The 19,672-nt window shown below is 41.3% G+C and overlaps 2 protein-coding genes across 10 annotated transcripts in view; one reads left to right on the forward strand and one right to left on the reverse strand.

The window, feature by feature from the left end:
* Positions 1 to 19,672, reverse strand: part of LOC139767326 (uncharacterized) — a 206,833-nt gene that overhangs the window by 13,327 nt on the left and 173,834 nt on the right. The window contains exons 1-4 of one of the 9 annotated variants that reach the window (XM_071696628.1): positions 7,567 to 7,707; positions 6,000 to 6,182; positions 2,736 to 2,820; positions 1,381 to 2,625 (exon numbers count right to left, since the gene is read on the reverse strand). The exons of 2 other annotated variants lie outside the window; for them this stretch is intronic. In XM_071696628.1, coding sequence (XP_071552729.1) covers positions 1,501 to 2,625; positions 2,736 to 2,820; positions 6,000 to 6,169 — 1,380 coding nt within the window. In that variant the 5' untranslated portion in view covers positions 6,170 to 6,182; positions 7,567 to 7,707 and the 3' untranslated portion in view covers positions 1,381 to 1,500. Of the gene's footprint in view, positions 1 to 1,380; positions 2,626 to 2,735; positions 2,821 to 5,999; positions 6,183 to 7,566; positions 7,708 to 19,672 lie in introns of those variants that run through there. 6 more of the 9 variants (XM_071696630.1, XM_071696629.1, XM_071696623.1 and 3 more) reach the window with 6 other exon arrangements.
* LOC139767110 (uncharacterized) lies at positions 10,778 to 16,811 on the forward strand. Its single transcript, XM_071696095.1, has 4 exons — positions 10,778 to 10,907; positions 13,507 to 13,689; positions 15,308 to 15,395; positions 15,513 to 16,811. Exons 2-4 carry the CDS (start codon positions 13,520 to 13,522, stop codon positions 16,629 to 16,631), a joined length of 1,377 nt encoding a protein of 458 aa, XP_071552196.1. The 5' UTR covers positions 10,778 to 10,907; positions 13,507 to 13,519; the 3' UTR covers positions 16,632 to 16,811.

Below are 19,672 nucleotides of genomic sequence, written 5' to 3' on the forward strand. Positions count from 1 at the left end.
CGTTCAACATGGATTCAAGTAGAAACAAGTTCACAGCAGTAAACTGGCAGTAATTGGTACATATTTTTCATGTCTGAAGGTAAATGTTGCTCCTAGCCCTTCTCATCATGCACGGATTTCAAGCTGTTGGAAGTTTCTATATTCTATGAAGGTGCGCCTTCATATGCCCTTTGTTAGTGTGTGTGTGTGTGTGTGTGTGTATATATATATATATATATATATATATATATATATATATATATATATATATATATATATCGTCAATGAGATGGCCTCGATTAGGGCTTCGCTTGCCCGTGCCGTCTCAGCCAAAAAAAAAAAAGGCAAGTAATATCACAGGGAATTCATCTGAAAGTAAATAGAACATCATTTGGAGTCAAGCATATCCTCACACCGTGACAATTTCCAGAGTGATGTGCAACAAGTAGACGGTAGAACTACTAATTGTCATTGTACATTTTCCTTTACCGCAACTCAATATTTGGAATGTATCAGAGAATAAAATACACCGCCTGGTGTATTTGCTGACAACTGGATTTGCAGATCTACAGTTCTTGAAGGGATTCGAGCTGTGTGCTTGTGGAAAAAAACAAAAATCGGCTGGTTACGTTAATGCGAATGGCATGTTGTAGCTGTGGGTCGACGCATCGAGCAAAGTACTAGAAGTGCACAGGAGCCACTTTAGTTTCTCCTGTTCGTCTGAGAAGTGTTAAACAATATCAAAGTGTACGACAACGTGAGGATGACAATGAAGGCATTGTGGGTCAGTCCCTACCGCTAGATTCCTTTGCTGTTGTGTGAAGCGCCAGACTTGCTAACGTTTGAATTCAGAAAGTTTATATACTGTGACTCAGTGATGGCGGTACAGCGGCCACAACATCTACGGTTGAATAGAAAAATCTATGGAGACAATAAGGACCGTCTGTTATGGTATACATCCAAAAGCACAACTGTGGTATTCCACTATGAAAAAAGGGCTCGCCAGAGTCGTCTAGTCATGGTAATGTGTGCTACGTCAGTCTTGCCGGGGGGAGGAGGAGGAGGTGAGTCAGGTGACGTTGTCACGGTGACTCGCCGCTTGTTATGCAAGGGGTGTCGCCATCCCCTACACCCGCACCTAAGTGGGCCACTGCCCACCTTGTATGTACAGAATCTATGGATGTGGGTTATAGTGAACTCCGGCCCCTTGGGCCTTGCTTAAATTGTTGGAATTTTATGGCGGTGCCACGTTCTGCCCGACTTGATTTTTCCACAAGCATTTTTACCCCAGCATAAGGGTCTCAGTAACCTTAGCTACCTATATAACAATCCTTATAAATATCGTCATCTTGCCTTTATTCAGCAATAGGACTGACCTAAAAAGGTGAATGAAACAAATAAGTATGCCAGACTTCTTTTCAACATCAACATGACATTCCAAAAGATACGTACAATCCATGACCGCAAAATTTGATTGGTTGCCATATGTCAATAATCTGTACCATATAAAGAACTTTTCACTCATATCACAGACTTTAGGTTTTTAAATATCTGGTCCAAAAAGTGACTAGCAGTTTCCTCAGCGACGATGTGAGCAGAGTAACACAGGCAGTAGAGGAAGCGGCCACGGAAAGTATGGAACATGTGCAACCAACAATCTTTCCAGATACTTGTAGCTCGCACCAAGTGCGTCAGCCTCACGTGTTTCCCATCAGTCGGCACCAACCAGTCAGCGTTCCTCAAGTTAGCAGTTACATACTCGTGTTCAGGTATTAGTTCCCCAGAAAATGCTTCTTCAGGAGCATCGCCTATGAGCTTCCACAAAATGTGAAGCTCTTCTATCGGAGCCTTTTCTTTGATGCTCTTGTGAAGGCTCTGGTGGACAGTTCTGGCGTATTCCCAAAAATTGTCCCGCCAACTTGCAGCGATCTTGTCATGATTAGCGAGCAAAGAGATATGACAGCCAAGGGCCCGTGAGGTGTCCCCAGGCCAATACCGACGCATGTTTACTGTGTGCAGTTCCTTGATGTGATAAGCTTCCTGCTTCATGCCGGTCTCCTCTAATATATCTACAATAGAACCGTTGAGAAGAGCCGTAAAGCCACTGTGAACCGTCACTCCTTCATCTTTACATCTCTTCAAAAAATCTTTGGTCGTGTTCTTGTCCAAGTCCTTGATCATCACCTTGGTCTTCACTTCAACCCCCTCTGGTGGAGGGTAAGCTTGAACTGTCAGTATTGGCTCCTTATTTTCATTTCTCGCTTCATTCAGAAGGGACTGGAGGTACTCGGGGTCTTGTTCTAGCTCAGCTTCTACTGCCGACAGTAATTTTTCCGTTTCCACTCCAGCCTCGCTTTCACCCAGCTGTTCCTCGTCATTAACAGTCTTCCCTTCAATGACGTCGTCCAAAATTTGTAGGAATAAGTCAACAATTTTCAAGTTGGACGTGCCATCAGCGATGCCATGATGGTTTGCGAGAACGAGGCTGCGGGTGTAAGGGAAGGCAGCCTGGAGTTCCGGCATGGGGCACTGAATGCCTTCCCTTGCTCGTACCAGCCTAGCCCTCCACAAAGGACCTTTAGACGAGTTAAATCCTTTGCCCAGCATATCTTCCATCACCTTCAGCGGATCAGTGGCCTCGATTACCTAGAGATATGTCATTTTTTAATCTGACAATGTACTGAACCAAGCACCTCATTTTTGTATTTCTTTTTAATATAGTCGGAATAATCACAAAGCAAGCGTTACCGTCCTACCTGAAAATCGATCTCGCAGTCCACCTCACAAGCCCAGATGGTACCTTCCCGTAGACGAAAACACATCCTCAGAGTGGGTACCTTCCTGCCAGGAAATTATATATATATACATACATACATATATATATATATATATATATATATATATATATATATATATATATATATATATATATATATATATATATGAAGCTTTAGTCAATCACGATTTCTGTAAGAAATTCAGTTACTTAAATGTTTACCATCATATAATTCATTCTTGTTACTACCCAAAAAGTAATATAACTGAAGGCTATCTTTTAATATCAATATACAAAGATTCATATCATACTATAGCTATTTGTCTTCCAAGTTTCCGCCTACCTTCCGTATTCATGCGTGTTTACATCGTCTCGCAGTATAACTGGACGACCATTTAGTTACCATTCACATTCAAGCCAAGAAGAAGAAATGAAGCATTATGAATGACTACTGTCTTCGATGACAGGATGGCGGACGTGAGATGATTGGAACGAGATCATTTGCGGTGAGAATGAGTCATGGTGAATTTGGTAAACGAGAGGTGGTGAAAGCCTCGCTTAGGTGAGATGTGGTAAAATGGCTAAAGTGGATAGGACTGCCGTTGATTTTCTCATGAGAAGTGGTTCTTTTACTGCTTCATGTGCCATTCTGATTGTTCCTTTAATATTTTCATTGTATACTGCTCTTACGTAATATAATTCTTTGGTGGATTTTTTTATGGACCACTGTGCACTGCTCTCCTTCGGTTACTCTTCCCATCATGTATTATCTGAGTGGACCATCACAATCCTCCTTTGTCTATAATTTGCACCCTTGCAATCATGTTTTCTTGGACAGAAGTGAGATCTTAAGTCAGCACTATGTTTTGTCTCCACAACAGCAAGCGTGTCAAGTGCATTTGCCGCAGTTCGATCCTTGAATTTTCAGCTCTTTACCACTAGCTACAAGACCATCTGTACTGGTATACATGACCTGCAATCTGGTGAGTCTAAAGGGTGTCACTGCAGACCGTCTTGCGATGGTGGCGAGGCTGTTCTGTTCCCCTGCTTCATTTGGTGAATCCCGTCTTTTGCCTTCTGACTTTTTTTTTTTTTTAATCCTTTCTCCCTCTCCTCTTCTTATCTATCACGCCTGATGAATACTTTGCTGAATTCAATTCAGTGTTTACGTTTCTTAGCTTACCCTCAGTGCCTCCCACCACATCGAATGTAACCATTACTACATATCCCCTTACGTCCACAATACATCCACTTTTGTTTATATAACACGAACTGAATCGGGCATTTTCATTGCTTCTAGTACTAGCCTCCTTTAATCAGCATTTCTTCTTTCTTTACCCTATCCTCTTTTCCCGGAAGGCGATCCTCTTCCAATTAAGAAGAAAAAAAAAAAAATCGTCAGTAATTTGTCTCACCCTCCTGTATACTATACTTGGCTTTTCAGTTCTGGTGCCTCGTACGTTTCTTCCTAGTCCTTTAATGTCGATTCGTTAGCTTCTATGTTTTGGCTTCCTCTAAAATTTCCCATTTATCAACGAGCTCTGATTCTGTATGCTTTGCACTTTTCTAAAACTTTTCATTCACCAGACCATAAATTTCCACCGTTGTTCCGGCTCTGACAATGCTCTTTGCAGCGATCAATTTCCCATGTCCCTCAGTTTCGATGTCCCCAAGACTCGTCCACTGCATCAGTCATGCTCTTGAGTTTTAGATATGCCCCAGTTCCACCTCCCCTTTCCCTGGCCACTATTTTTAACAGTTTCTGCACTATGGGCATCACTTCTCGAACAGTCTGCAGGACATCTAGAAAAGACCCATCTTTTTTTTCTTTTTACTTTTGGGCACTCCTCTTCAAACTGTAGTAACAACATCTCATCCTATTTCTCAGGAATTTCCATTAATTTTTCCAGCCTTGCAGTCTCATTTCATTTCTCTTATTTCTGTATTCATTTACCCTCTGATCCTCGTAAGACCCACGTAGATCTAATTCCCTTATCGCATTGATAAGCATCAAGATATAACTATAATCGTTACACCTTCCCTAACTTGAATTCATTTCAAAATTCAACTTAAGAACTTCTTGTCTTCTTTGGCAATGCGGTGTGAGTGTTATAATAGAAGCATTCCCTTGCCATGACTGACTGGCTGGCCTAAATTCTCCATGCCTTCGTTTATGGCCTTTATTGGCCGGGTACATCCATAACACAAGGTCTTACTTTGTACCCCCACTCTTACTACGAAATACGGAAGGTCTTAATTTGTATCCCCTCTTACTACGAATAACAAAAGATTTGAATCTGTATCCCCTATTACTGAGAATAGCAATATGTTCAGAATAGAACAAATCTTTTAATTTTTTTTTTTTTGGTTCGCTGCTTTTGGCACTACTCATGAACATTCGATTGGAAGAGGGAGGATACATGAAAGAAATGTTTCATTCAAGCGGTCCCTTTCCAAACAGGGTGGTTGGAGAGAGATAAGGTTATACAGGGGAGGGTGCAGTTTTTATCCCCCACCCCCTACAGGCAGACAGACAGACACACACACACACACACACACACTAAAACTCTCCAAATCTTCGCAAATCAAGGCAGTATTGGGAGTTGCTGCTGAAGCCTCTGTTTGTTTGTCTGTTGTCCATGTGTGTGTGTGTGTGTGTGTTACAAACCTACAGATGCGTGTGTATGTTCTTATCACACACTTAAAGACAGAGTTGTCAAGCGTGGAATTTGATTGATATTTTCATTGCTCTTGCGTCTCGATAACCTTCCCTTCAGTATGAACAGGTCGTCCCTGGATGCATCCAGTCACAACTTTGACCGGATTGGGCGTGCATCCGCTTTAGCATTCAAAACAAACATGTAAACGGCTGGCTAGGAAATCTCTCGAAATGTCAGCAAGTAAATTACACTTGATTTATAAGCCAAAAAAAAAAAAAAAAAGTAAAAAGTAAAAATAAGAAAGTTAATGGTATGGGTAAGAGTAACGAGATGCAAGAACAGGTTACCAATCAATGACACTTGTAACATCTAGCAAATCTAGTCACCCAATCCAAATGACCACAATCATCAGGCGAAGGCAACATGTTGATCACTTAAACAGCGTCAAGGAACTGACTGATCTCATTTGGAATATCCTGATAGAGGTAGTACATGTGTGAGTGGAAGAGGGGATGGAGTACTAGCTGACAGGGATATGTGAGGAGTTATGATTCTACACCAGGGTGTGAGAAGGGGTTACAGACCTATAGAGGTGTACGAGAGCCTTCCTGACGTGGTCCTCCTGCAGGGGTGCTGCGCTACTTAGGGTCACCAAGTAAGATGTCAATAACATGTTCTTTTTTTGAGCCACGTCGTAAATCACTTCAGCCTTGGAGGCGGGCCTGAGCCACTCACACTTTTCCTTGGTGGCCATACTTCCTCACTTGCTGCAAGGAGGAACACTAATCGTAATTTTCTTTGGAAATATTCCATGAAATAATAAAAAAAAATGTGCTGTGTATTAGAGTAACATAAATGAAGGTAAATGTGTCAAGTTATTCACGCGTGCAACAACGTGATAAAAATATACATCAACTGGTTTCTGTCCTTGGGAATATCAATCAAATCCTGATGGGCGCATCTGATACTGAAGTACTCTTGGGTTGGTCTAAGTAACGTTGCTTGACGCAGCTTTCCTCCACATTTCCTCTAACCTAAACTTAAAGGCGGTGCCACACACATACTTTTTTTTTTTTCTCGAGAATTATCTCCCGGGACTTTGTTTTTGGTGACTCAATGTCGGCTGAACACGCCGAACTCACGCAAGCAAAACCGCTGAGTTGTCGAATGGTTTCTTGGTCCAAACAAACCAGTATGGCTCCCAACTTGGACACGGAGGAGAAAGTCGCTATACATGTAATATGCTTAATCATAAAAAAGGGGATGACAAGTGTAAGTGGACGTGGGCGCAGCTGACCAGGAGAAACTCAGAGTGCAACACAATTGACCTTGGGCGATATGAATGTACACAAATACAGTCCACACACCCTTCTAAACATCAAATGAAACACAGTCTATTTGGAAAAATTTAATTCAAAAGTATCTATTTAGTACTAGTGAAATTCAACCTAAAAATACTATTACTGAACATCGCTGCTTTTCATATAAGATAATCCAAATACTCTCTTAACGCTGTGATGTTTGACGGCACACAGGAACAGGCGAGCATAGAGAAACTTTGGATTTTAGCCTAATAATTACACGGTAATTACCCTCCAGTGCAACAAATAACACCTATACACACTAACAGCCTTAGATATCAAAGGGAATGCACATAATCCCAACACACCCATAATGTAACAAAACAAATGTCATTAACTTTGTGTTGCTGAATGTTAAGCGGTAAAGTGCATTCCTCTATTTTTGTCTTATACGAACGATATGTGGACGAAACCAGAGTATAATAAGTATTTCCTAATTACCAACAAATGCATCTGTCTCGCTTTGGTACAAAAAAAAAAAAAAAATTGCCAAGTTTCGATGGAAGAAAATCACTGGCAAGTTATCAGGTATGGCAACCGCACGCGATGCGTATTCTGCTCCAACAATTTACATTCGAGAGCCTTATGCAAACAACACTCATATCTCCCAAGACCTTATCACTTACCCTGCGATTTCACTCCTGTGTTATTGTTTCACATTAACTATTAAGCTAAAATCTAAATCATGCAAATTCATATCCCATTACTACAGTAGTTGAAGTTTGATTGATAAAGTAATAATCTCTATACCATCAAAAAGATATGGAACTAGGCAGGGAAATGAACTAACCTCACCTGGACTGATTCAGTGGTGGTAGCTTTTGTTATCTCTGGCAAACACAACAACGTAACCTTCACAAACCTCAAAACGTTATATCTCTAAGTGGTGTTTCGTCCCGTACTGGAGAGTTGGCAAGAAATGGGGGTGTATTTGTAGCCTGAGACGTTACCAACTAGCGAATTTCTTTAATCTCCGCCTGATATAATGAATCCATCGGTTTGTGAAAGTTTTTGAGTACGGTACATTTAAATATCCATGATTTTGGGTGAATTAACGTAAAACAAGAACATAAAAGGTCTGTACATTCTAAAAGCTTTTGACTTCCTCAAAAATTCGTAAATACATTCTCATGTCTCTTCCTTTTTACCTTCATTAACCTCACTATATATTGTTACGTACTCAATACTTAATCGAGCAAGGTCGCCAGTAACATATGTTACAAATACTATACTGGTCCTCGTCTTACAAGGACGTTAGATTTGTCAAGTTGCACAACTCAGGATAACACAATGATAAAGTTATGGGATTGAATTAAAGACCAGCATTGCATTAAATCTACTTATAATGAAAGAATTCAAGTGTACAAAGATAAGCACATACATCAGGCATGAAACATTTACGTTAACACTGAAAGTGAGTGTAACATTGAACATGAGTTAACATTGAACATGAGTTAACGTTGAACATGAGTTAACATTCCAGATAAGATTTCAAGCCAGGAGATCTCTTTCTTGTGGCACTTAGTTATACTTGACGTGACACAATGAACTTCATCGTTACACTTATCTAAACCTGATGTAACACAGTAAACACTTAGCTAAACCTGACGTGACACAGTAGTAACGGGCTTATAGCACAACACTCGGGTAACGGGCTTATAACACAGCACTCGGGTAACGGGCTTATAGCACAGCAGGGCTTACAGGTTTACAGCAGGGGACACCACCCACCTCGCTGGGCTAGAGAGAGAGGAATCAATCTCAGCGGGTGTAGTGGGTACAAGTAAAGACAAGCGTTCACCCTTGCTGCTATACAACCTTACATTTTGATTGGCTATGGAAATATAAACAATTCTTATTGGTTGGAGGGTTGTCTGAATATGACAACTTGTCGAGCACCAGCAGTTCCGGCGTCGTACCCTAACCCCACGATAACAGTTGTGGACTTTATCTTAAAAGACCCCGAGAAATCCCGGTAAAATCGTCCTGTTACCAGTGATGCGGCAGAGCTATTGGCATTGATTACTGATAACAGAAAATGTTGTACCGGTCTGACCTTAACCAGGGTCAAATCTCGTATCGACACTTGCTTTTACTCACTGTGCGCAGAGGATATGCACATCCCGTGTACCGAAACTGTTCAGATTGTAATGTGGAAAGACGTTTTTAGCAGTGTTCATGCAAATGGTTTTTATAAGCAGAGGTTATATAGGCGGCGCTGATAATTGTAGACGACAGAATGTATGAGCAAAGCTGTACTCCACCACATTGATTCAAAGTCAGCAAGGCGGACAGGCACGGTGATGCCACACTCCAAAAACACCTACCAACGACGTCTTAGCCCCGCCTCTCTTACACACACACACACACACACACACACACACATATATATATATATATATATATATATATATATATATATATATATATATATATATACATGACCATGGGTTATCCCTGGGGAAAGGGGAGAAAGAATACTTCCCACGTATTCTCTGCGTGTCGCAGAAGGCGACTAAAAGGGAGGGAGCGGGTGGCTGGAAATCCTCCCCCCTCTCTCTCTCTCTCTCTCTCTTTTTTTTTTTTAATTTTCCAAAAAAAGGAACAGAGAAGGGGGCCAGGTGAGGATATTCCCTCAAAGGCCCAGTCCTCTGTTCTTAACGCTACTTCGCTAACGCGGGAAATGGCGAATAGCATAAAAAAAAAAATATATGACCATGGGTTACAGTACTGCCCCCTCCACAAGTTGTGGCTCGCTACAAATCACTCTAGAAACTGTGTCGCAGTGTGAGGGAATGCTTCACTCCAGGTGGTGTTCAACTGTGAACTCTCAGATGAGTTCCTCGTGATACTACCTGCCAGTTAGGTTAGGGTAAATACCAGTTTCTTTCTGGCTGCGTGTGAAAGTGTGGAGAGCTTCGTAATTACTTATTTGTACTGTTCGGGGGGGGGAGTTTTACCATCGTAGGGCCCCAACTCGAACATTTTTCTGAACTACTATACAGCCTTTTAAATTCATGTACGTTAATCTGAAATATCCATGTCCTCAGTCAATCTGATTTACCCAACACTCTTACACTACAAAACTATTTCTGAACATCGTCATTAACAAGTTTCTTACTTAATTCAATGTTACGTAAGAGAGGTCTTAATATTTTCTCTGGCGATGCCATGGGAGAAAATCCGACTGCTTTTCCGAAGTTCACGAACCTCCTTGTCATGAATTTCACCATTTTTCTTTCCTTAATGACTGCAGGTGGGAAAATCTGTCGTCTGGTTCAGCTGGTCTCCAAGCCTACCTCTCTGCTTCAGGTTCACTCTCTGGTTCAGGTTCAGACCGAAGCACTGCTGCAACAGATCACCAACTTAGGACTCGTTCGGGTCTCCTCTGGGCATCTGATGTTAGAGAAACGACTGAACAAGTCAAGTCGGCTGTGCTGCCTGGGCCTCTTACGTACGTCATGCAGACATGACGCACGATACTGTAACAATATGCATCTTTTTTTTTTAGTGTACAGTACTGAGGAAGGTAACACTCTCTCTCTCTCTCTCTCTCTCTCTCTCTCTCTCTCTCTCTCTCTCTCTCTCTCTCTCTCCATTAAGCATCTGTAAGACGCACAAACTAGTAAAAAGCAAATACTTTCAGGACGAATGGGACTCCAGTGAGTTATTTACAGTTTTCAGCGCCGATTACAATCCCTAGTCATCATGACCATTTCCTAAAATGTCGCTCCACGTTGAACTCAAAGCAACACAATACTAGATCTAAATCCCGTGCAGAGAATTAATAAAGAAGGAATTACGGCTACGAAAAAGCCTGGTCACGTTCAAAGCACATTATTTTTTTTCCGTCTCTATATATATAAATGCAATAATACTGTAACCCTAGTTAAAAAAATAAAAGAAAAAGATTCAAGATGCAGTAAAGCTACTTAAATTTGCAGATTACGGAAGATCCTATTACATTTGGAGAAATCGAGAAATTCGGTAACTGGTAACGTCTCTACTTGCGCCGGCTCGGCAGTGCTTATTCAACCACTCTGTTAGTAAACAGTCAGCCACGTACGTCTAGCAGGCTTTGTGACTCGTCTCCCGCAGATACCAAAAGTTATCATCGCTTTATCAGTCCAGGTGAGGATATAGCAATTTGCAAACTGGTTTTGTCTTATTTCTTTTTTAAACAGGTTCCTATCTTCAGGAATAAATATTACTCAACTCTACGGCTTTTCGTTTCTTTGGAAGAACAACACGGAAGATCAGAAATATACAGATTGTGTTTAACTGTTGTCTTCTTTCAGCCTCTTGCATGAAGATTTGGCGATAAGATTTGGTATTTGAGGGATAATACCGTTGGTGCATACCACCTCATCAGTTCCCCTATGAAACAGTGTTTTTGTATGAAACGACGCGAAAGTATTTGTTAGCAACCAGGAAAGTGAACCTGTTGTGTATATTAGTGTTTAACGTCCTCAAGTAATCCAGTTTTAAGTAAAGTTCAGAAGGGAAGCACGTAAATTCTACGTATGCTGTTGCGAGGGCCCAGGAAATTGAACATGATCTAGTCATCCTGTATGAGTCATTCCTTGAGGTGCAGGGCAGGAGCATAATGCTGGCAGCACCGCCCATAACCTCCAAGTTATTAGGGGCGCTCGCTGCACCCCTTGGCCGTCAGACTTCACTTCCTATGTGTACGGGTTCGGGTAGGCGCGGGTGTAAATGTAAGTTAAGTTGTTCAACTGGTGACGGAAAAAGATAGCGCTTTGGGAGCCATGAAACATTCATATCAACACCGGGCGGTTCCCCTGCAACACACGTAATGCACCGGAGGTGTAGGTCTGTCAGCGACTTAGGGAATTGATTAAGAGAGATTCTAATTATACTCACACCCGCACACGACGGCTCCTAGATGAATGAATGTGTGGGTGACCGACCGTTTTCCTTAGTTCCGCCTGGCCAATCATACATCAGCACTTAAAGCTATATACACTGATATTCAACAGATGCATATGAGATACAGGAGCCTCATCACTGATAAACTGCATACATGCCATAAGTCCACGATCTTGCTTTGGGCGCCTGGTCATGACAACATTTACGGCAGCGAACAAGCAAATAAACTTGCCAAGTGGACTGCCGAATGAGGAGAAATACGAGGCTCAGAAGCCGCGGTCTGTCCCAAGAAAAAGTCACATCTTCTATGGCTAAGTCAGTGGACTAACCTGGGTTTACATGATAATTTCAAACCAGAAATAGGAGACTGACCGACCTCCTACCGTACCATTACAAGGGAGGGTGGTGTCGTGCTGGCCCGCCTCCGTGTGAACACAACGTATCTACACCATCAAGTCATTTCCCCCACTGCAACTCAGTCCTAACTATGCAGTCGCTCTTGATATATCTAAAGCTTTTGACAGGGTGTGGCATCGGGGTCTCGTCTCTCAATTAGGCTCCATTCTTTTGGCTTCCATCTCTCACTTTGCTCCCTAGCTTCCTCTCTGGCCGTTCCAATATCCGGGGTTGTTGATGGATCCGCCGCTTTCCCTTACTCCATTAATAGCGGTGTCCCTCAAGGTTCTGTCCTGACTCCTACACTTTTTTTTTTTATCACCGATTTCCTGTCTTCCACAAATAACTGAATGCACTCACATGCCGACATTTGCACACTGCATTCCTCCACATCCTTCACTTCTGCTCCTTCTCTCACTCGCTCTGCATTTCGTCTCGACACAACTTTCTCTGGAAACTCAGACTTTGGGCAGGATATCTCAGTGGAGTAGACGAAATCTGGTTAAGTTTAATGCCTCAAAAAACCCAGTTTTTACCCCTGTCTCTATAAAAAATTCCACAAGTTTCCTCTCTCCAAACACGGTTCTGTAATGTAATCTCGAGACTTGGTGAACATACTTGGTATTACTATAACATCCACTATCTTGGAAACCCCCACATAACGAAAATAGCTAAGTCTGCCTCCAAGAATTTGGAAGTCTTGTCGAGAATTCTTTTCTTCCAAACAAGTGCTGTGTTTATACGAAGGATTAATCCATCCCTTGAGTAATTATGTGACCCATTATTAAAGCTCTTTAACTGTGCAAACATACATAAAGCTCAGCTTAGGTATTCGATTTCATTGTTCTGTGTAGCAATTACTATTCTTTTACAGGACTGTGGATGATGTGCCTATTACCTGCAATGGTTAATTTGGTTGGATATTTAGGGCTTAGGCCTATTGCTTGCCAGGGTGATTCATGCAGTGAACGTCAAGATATTACTACCAATCGAAAATCTTAAACACTTTCATGTTCAAGATGAGCAGATACAAGTTATCATAAATATTATTAACATAATTTCAGTATGAGAACGCTCGTCTATTTGTTAACGTATATTAATGAATACCAGTTTCTATCGTTCAGAAAAATATTCATTGTGGAATATTACTTATCGCCAGGATCCTTTACGGTAGATCAGAGAAAATTAGCGGAAAACTGCAACAAGCACCCTAACCTGGCCCAACCCGTTTAAGAAAAAATTACTCCCAATCCAAGTGCACTTGCCAAAATTTGTTTGAGGACAACAGCTCCATATGTATTATTGTCAGTATATTCATAGACATACGTCTTTTAAAACCCTCCATTTTAACCACTATCATTCGTATTCCAACAATTACTGTGATTTTTTGTATGTTGAATAATAATCCCAAGGAAAATTAAGGTAAGCGTTTCTTTCTTTGTAGCAAGTGAACGAGTATGGCCACCACGGGAACGTGTAAGTGGCTGAGGCCCACCTCTGAGTTGGAGCACTATTTTGACGAGGCCCAAAATATTAATCTTTACCTGACGTCTTACATGGTGACCCTGAGCAGCGTCGCACCTCTCCAAGACGACCACGTCAGGAAGGCTCTCCTGCACCTTTATAGGTCTGTAACCACTCATACATCTCGAGGTTCCTTTAGTCACACAGTGTATGTGTCACGCACTTTTACACGTTTGGATCTCCTCACACACACCCACATACACACACACCCCTCTCTGTAGCTCCGTACCGCACCTTTTCCCCCCAGATGCAAACACATCTCAGGATTCAAATTTCAAAAGTTCATTCTCAAGAGAAAAGAGACACCCCATCCATAACAGAATGAGGCGCCTGCACTGCATAAATACCAGCTGCAGTTTGCTTAGCTGTGCAGTTAAGTAAAAAAAAAAAAGCCTCAAGTAAAATATAGAGGTTCAGTAGGTAATATGGAAATACTGCAGCGCTTAGTGAAAAGAACAAGCATACTCATAGTCATAGCTTCCCCATAAGAGTTAAAGATAGATCGAGAAAGTAGAAAAGAACGCAATGCAAAAGTAAATACTTGAATGACAAGTACATATGAAGGATGGAGAGAAATTTGCTTGGCGATGCCCCTCATGGCAAAGCCAAATCGAACAGTTAGTTACATTCAGATGTACAGAAAATAGTAGCAACATCATGAGAAAAGAAACACTTTTGAAAGTCCTGTAGGAAAATATTAACCTGAGCCAGTGCTCTGAGATGATTCGTATAACTACAGTATTAAAAGAGTCAATTCCAGTGGAGTACTGTGGCACACAATCGACAATAAATACCCAGGAGTCGTTCACTGCATTTATGAATTTACAGAAAAGCCTCTTCACATATCGGCATCTCTCGATCCTTTCATTCACGTTTTAGGGCACTGCTCTTGGATCCCGCTAATCCAAAACTCCACTGACAATCGAGTTCCACTTTGCTAGGAAAAGAAACCTTGCCTCTAAACGCCCACCCCCTATTTATAATAATGGCTGCGACCTACCTGTAATACTACACATTTAGTGAGTAAAAATAACCTTATGCCAAACCTACCTTTGGCCACTGGCATCGAAAAGAATGGATGTGCAACACGTTACCCTTCCTGGCGCGCCATTCACGACGAATGAAGACTTTGTGTACGTTAGATCCGTTGAAAACTTAACCCAATGAGCACGAATTTACGACTCCTAAGGACGAATATGTGACCTCAGAGCATAACGGTACGACCATTTAGGACAACGGTACGACCCGTATGACCTTCAACCCTTGGGAATGATGATGTAGCCTTATGCTTAAGTCTCAAGGGTCCGGTCAAAGGCCAGACCATCTTAACAAATGGGTGTTCAGTTTTACCGGAGGTTAGAAAAAAAAAATAAAACGCATGAACGCACGCATGCAATAACACACGAATTTACGGATAAAATAGGTGGATAAAAAGAAATTGGTAAAACTGAACTTTACTATACTGTACTTATCAAATACAAAATACTTTTTTTTTTTTTTTACAGAAATAAACAGCAATAGAGTCAGGTGTTTGTATCAGTGGTGAATTACGTGATAATAAACATTACAACTACAGTACTTGAAATTCCTGACAAAGATCCCCGTCCCAACGAAGAAATTTCAGTGTCCAATAAGAATTAGAAATCAGCCTTTAAGTTCTTTCTGCACGTCTCTATATGTACTGAAACAGAAGGAACTGTGATGTTTTCTTTTTCTGGCAGGAAGGTCCCCACACTGAGGGTATGTTTTCGTCTTTGTGAAGGGACCCTCTGGGCTTGCGAGATGGACAAGGAGGAGATTGATTTTCAGGTAGGACAGTTACACCTGTTTTTGTTTACATACTAAATACAATTTAAAAGCGGTGTAAGGTATTGGAGATACAAGGATGAATATATTGTAATGACTAAAGACTTTTTTTTTTTATAGGTAATCGAGGACACTGATCCGCGGAAGGTTGCGGAAGATATGATGGTTAGATTCAACTCGTTTACAGGTCCTCTGTGGAGGGCTAGGCTACTACGAGCAAGGGAAGGCATTCAGTGCCCCATGCCAGAACTCCAGGCTGCCTTCCCTTACACCCGCAGCCTCGTTCTCGCAAACCATCATGGCATCGCTGATGGCACGTCCAACTTGAAAATTGTTGACTTATTCCTACAAATTTTGGACGACGTCATTGAAGGGAAGACCATTAACGACGAGGAACAGCTGGGCGAGTGGGATGTAGGAGAGGAAACGAAAAGATTAGAGTCGAAAGTAGAAGCTGAGCTAGAACAAGACCCGGAGTACCTCCAGTCTCTTCTGGATGAAACAAGAAGGGTATATATGATGCCAGTACTGACAGTTCAAGCTCTCTCTCCACCAGAAGGGGGTGAAGTGAAGACCAAGGTGATGATCAAGGACCTGGACAAAAACACAACAAAATATTTTCTCAAGAGATGTAAAGAGGAAGGAGTGACGGTTCACAGTGGCTTTACGGCTCTTCTCAACGGTTCTATTGTAGATATATTAGAGGAGACCGGCATGAAGCAGGAAGCTTATCACATCAAGGAACTGCACACAATAAACATGCGTCGGTATTGGTCAGGGGACACCTCACGGTCTCTCGGTTGCCATATCTTTTTGTTTGCTAATAATGTCGAAACTGCGACAAACTGGCGGGAAAACTTTTGGGAATACGCCAGAACTGTCCACAAGAGCCTTCGTAAAAACATCAAAGAGCACTCGTCATTAAAACAGAACTATATCAAAAGTAAGCTCAGGGGATGTTCTTTTGAAGCCCTTTCTCTGGAGCGAAAATCTGGAAGGGATTATTCATCTTCTAATATGGGGAACTTAGACTCGCTCGTGTCAACTGATACAAAACATGTAAGAATAACGCATTTGGTGCGAGCCGTAGGCAACTCGCCGGACGGCTGGCAGCACAATTTCCACACTTTCCATGGCCAACTCAACTACTCCCTGTGTTACTCGTGTCATCTCGTCACGGAACAAACCGCTCGGCACTTTGTGGACCAATTATTCAAGAACCTAGAGTCTGTGATATGAACGAAGAGGAGTTTACTTGGCACAAAGCATTCCCATTATAACAACTTGCTTCACTATGGTCATGGATTGAACAGAGCCTCCACATTGTCATTCATGTCGTAGAAAAGTCATTAGCTTAGTCCTATGTTTTATTTGCTAATTGAAATTATAGTCTAATTGCTGCTAATGGAAAGTAAACAAGATCATTTATTTAACCTACTAAGACTCGAAAAAACTAGTTCAAAAGGATTCGTCATAGAGTTACTTAAGGTTGGTGTACCTCCAATGGTTAAGGTAAAAATGCCTATCGAAAAATTGTTAGTCTGGGTGAACAATTTTGCTTTTTGTATTTCTACTGGAATGTCATCAGTGGCGCTTTCCCGCGTGTCCAACAGATACGTGCATAATACCCTATGATCTAACAGAAGCGTACATAATACCCGATGATCTAACATACGTACGTAATACCCTATGATCTAACATACGTACATAATACCCTATCATCTAACAGAAACGTACGTAATACCCTATGATCAGACAGATACGTACATAATACCCTATGATCAAACAGATACGTACATAATACCCTATCATGTAACAGAAACGTACGTAATACCCTATGATCAGACAGATACGTACATTATACCCTATGATCTGATAACCAAGGACATTTTTTTCTATAATTAATGACGGGCAGTTAGGTAACCAACTAGATTCACTCAATTTTAAATGTGTGTGAGGACAGTGTTCATGTAAATCCTTTTACACAAGGCTTAATCTACTGAGATGCCTTACTTTGCACATATATAAATGAGATTGTTACATGTGCACATAAAACTTTTTCTCCAAAAGCCTACGATCCATGATAAACACCAGAATAATGCTATAGGGTGATGCAAGCCATTAGTTTCAAAGTAAAAGTCATCAAAATCTCTGTCAGTGGGTCGAACAGAAAGCATGTCATCTATATATCTTAATCATACTTGACTGAGAAAAGAGGGGTGTGGGAAATGACGTAAATATCTGAATGGACGGAACAGCTTAAAAAGAATCTTTATCTCCCATGTATGGATGTATGTATGGCCTCCCCACGAACCACAGACACGGTTCTCCCCTCCGACCTATCATTCCCAACATAGAATCCTTTACAAATGAACTGTCCAAGATTATTCATTTGTGAATCACTTGCTGTCGGTAGTTTTCGAACTTCACACATTAAGTATAGGCTGGATTTCTGTGAAAAGATAAATAACCTTGAAATACCTGAGTCAGTTTGTTCGCTTTGATGTCATCCTTTAGTCACAAAAGTCCGAGTTGATGAAACCATTCACTTTCCAAGGAAAGTTTTTAAATCGAATCTAACTTTACCTATTAAGAACAAAAATCTTATTTCGTAACACTGTGCGGAGGACAAAAGTTTCATAGCTAAAGATACACGATGACAGAGGAAAGTGTGGCACGACAAACGGAAGGGTAGTATGGCCACTGGAGAAACTCTGTTTCCCATCCTCGATAATTCGTTTATGGAAAAAGGCTTTACGTACTCCCTGGGTGATGATGTGACAGACAAACATCCTAAATGATCAGATCACATTATAAATACATTGTTAGCCAATGTACACAAGGAACTGCAACTTGTATATATGGGACGATTTTTCTTTTGTCTTTACATTTCAACCACAGAAAGCATCATCAATTATGATTTCATTGCTTGGTGGAACCCAGAAAAACAAAACTGTTAATCAACTGAGTCTATAGCCAAGCTACAGGAGCGGTTAAGTCATCAGAAGAGAGACTGAGGATTATTGATGGTGATCTGATTTACACAAACCGTGCATGTTAAAGAAAATACGATCACCAAAGAACCATACATACATGTATGTTGAATGAGTACTTCAAGCTTATGAGAGCTGGAGAAAAGACTGACAGCTAGTTCCAGCACAACACCCCATAAAGGACAACCTTTATACCTTCTTCGAACAAACTGTGGAATACTCTTCCTTCTTTTGTCTTTCTTAAGTCTATAAATATCCAAGGAGTTCTGTGTAGGCCATAACTGGTACATGTTTTGCCTGTGCCGTATCGATCACTGTATAGATGTAAGTAGGTGATTACTTAGCAAGGTAGCTTCAAGAAAAGGAAAAGAACAATAGTCTCGACTGCGTTCCACACATCCGGCATTTACCTATCATGTATAATGCACCAAATCTAGATTCTACTGTTCACAGCAGAGCCCCAAAGCTGCCGTAATGCCCTGACTGAATTCTCACAGCCACACATCTTATACGACACATTCTGAATGGCTTCAAACAAACATAACCCTCCCTCCCGCACTGTACTAGTGGCAATAGATATCAACGAAGCATTTGACACCAATTCCTCACACATCCTCAAACATCTTAAAGATTCGTGAAAAGATTCGTGGTATCTCGCTACACAATCATAATAATAATAATAATGATAACAATAATAATAATAATAATAATAATAATAATAATAATAATAATAAAGTGGTTTACCAATTCAATTGCAGGCAAATAAACCAGAGTTATTCACAAAGGCTTCACCTATAAAACCCTCAAGCTCTTCAGTGGATTTCCCAAAGGGACAATCTTTTTTTCTCTAATCCTCTTTAATATCTTCCTGCATGATCCCATAACACCAGCCAACTTCTCGTATAAAGACGAATATAATGATGGAACTATTCGCCTTGTTACGTCTCGAGCCAACCCTGTAACTTCAGCAACATTCCGTCTTTTCTTCAGTAGCACTGAGACTTTAGCGACGCCCACAACCTCCAGTATTATGGGATCTCGGCAACCTCTACCCCCATCCTGTAACAGCACAACCAGTCCTCGGCAACGCCAACTCCCTCCTGAAGCAGAACCATGACACCTTGGCACCGGTTTCTCCCCTTCTGCAGCAGAAACACGGGACTCTTATTTCTTTGGTCATTCCCTCCCTCAATAGCAACTGCTACTGTACAAGCAGCTTCACTCCCTTGAAAGCGGGAAGTTAATCTAACATTTAACATCGCTGTCTTACCCGTGTTCTTGTATCCT

Source organism: Panulirus ornatus, chromosome 59 (assembly GCF_036320965.1).
Source record: "Panulirus ornatus isolate Po-2019 chromosome 59, ASM3632096v1, whole genome shotgun sequence".
Lineage (NCBI taxonomy): Eukaryota > Metazoa > Arthropoda > Malacostraca > Decapoda > Palinuridae > Panulirus > Panulirus ornatus.

Bases quoted from the DNA above. Each gene is read 5' to 3' on its own strand.
- LOC139767110 (XM_071696095.1), top strand. From the start codon at position 13,520: ATGGCCACCACGGGAACGTGTAAGTGGCTGAGGCCCACCTCTGAGTTG. The intron at 13,690-15,307 runs GTCTGTAACCAC...TTTTTCTGGCAG, and splicing joins GCTCTCCTGCACCTTTATAG to GAAGGTCCCCACACTGAGGG. The intron at 15,396-15,512 runs GTAGGACAGTTA...TTTTTTTTATAG, and splicing joins AGGAGGAGATTGATTTTCAG to GTAATCGAGGACACTGATCC.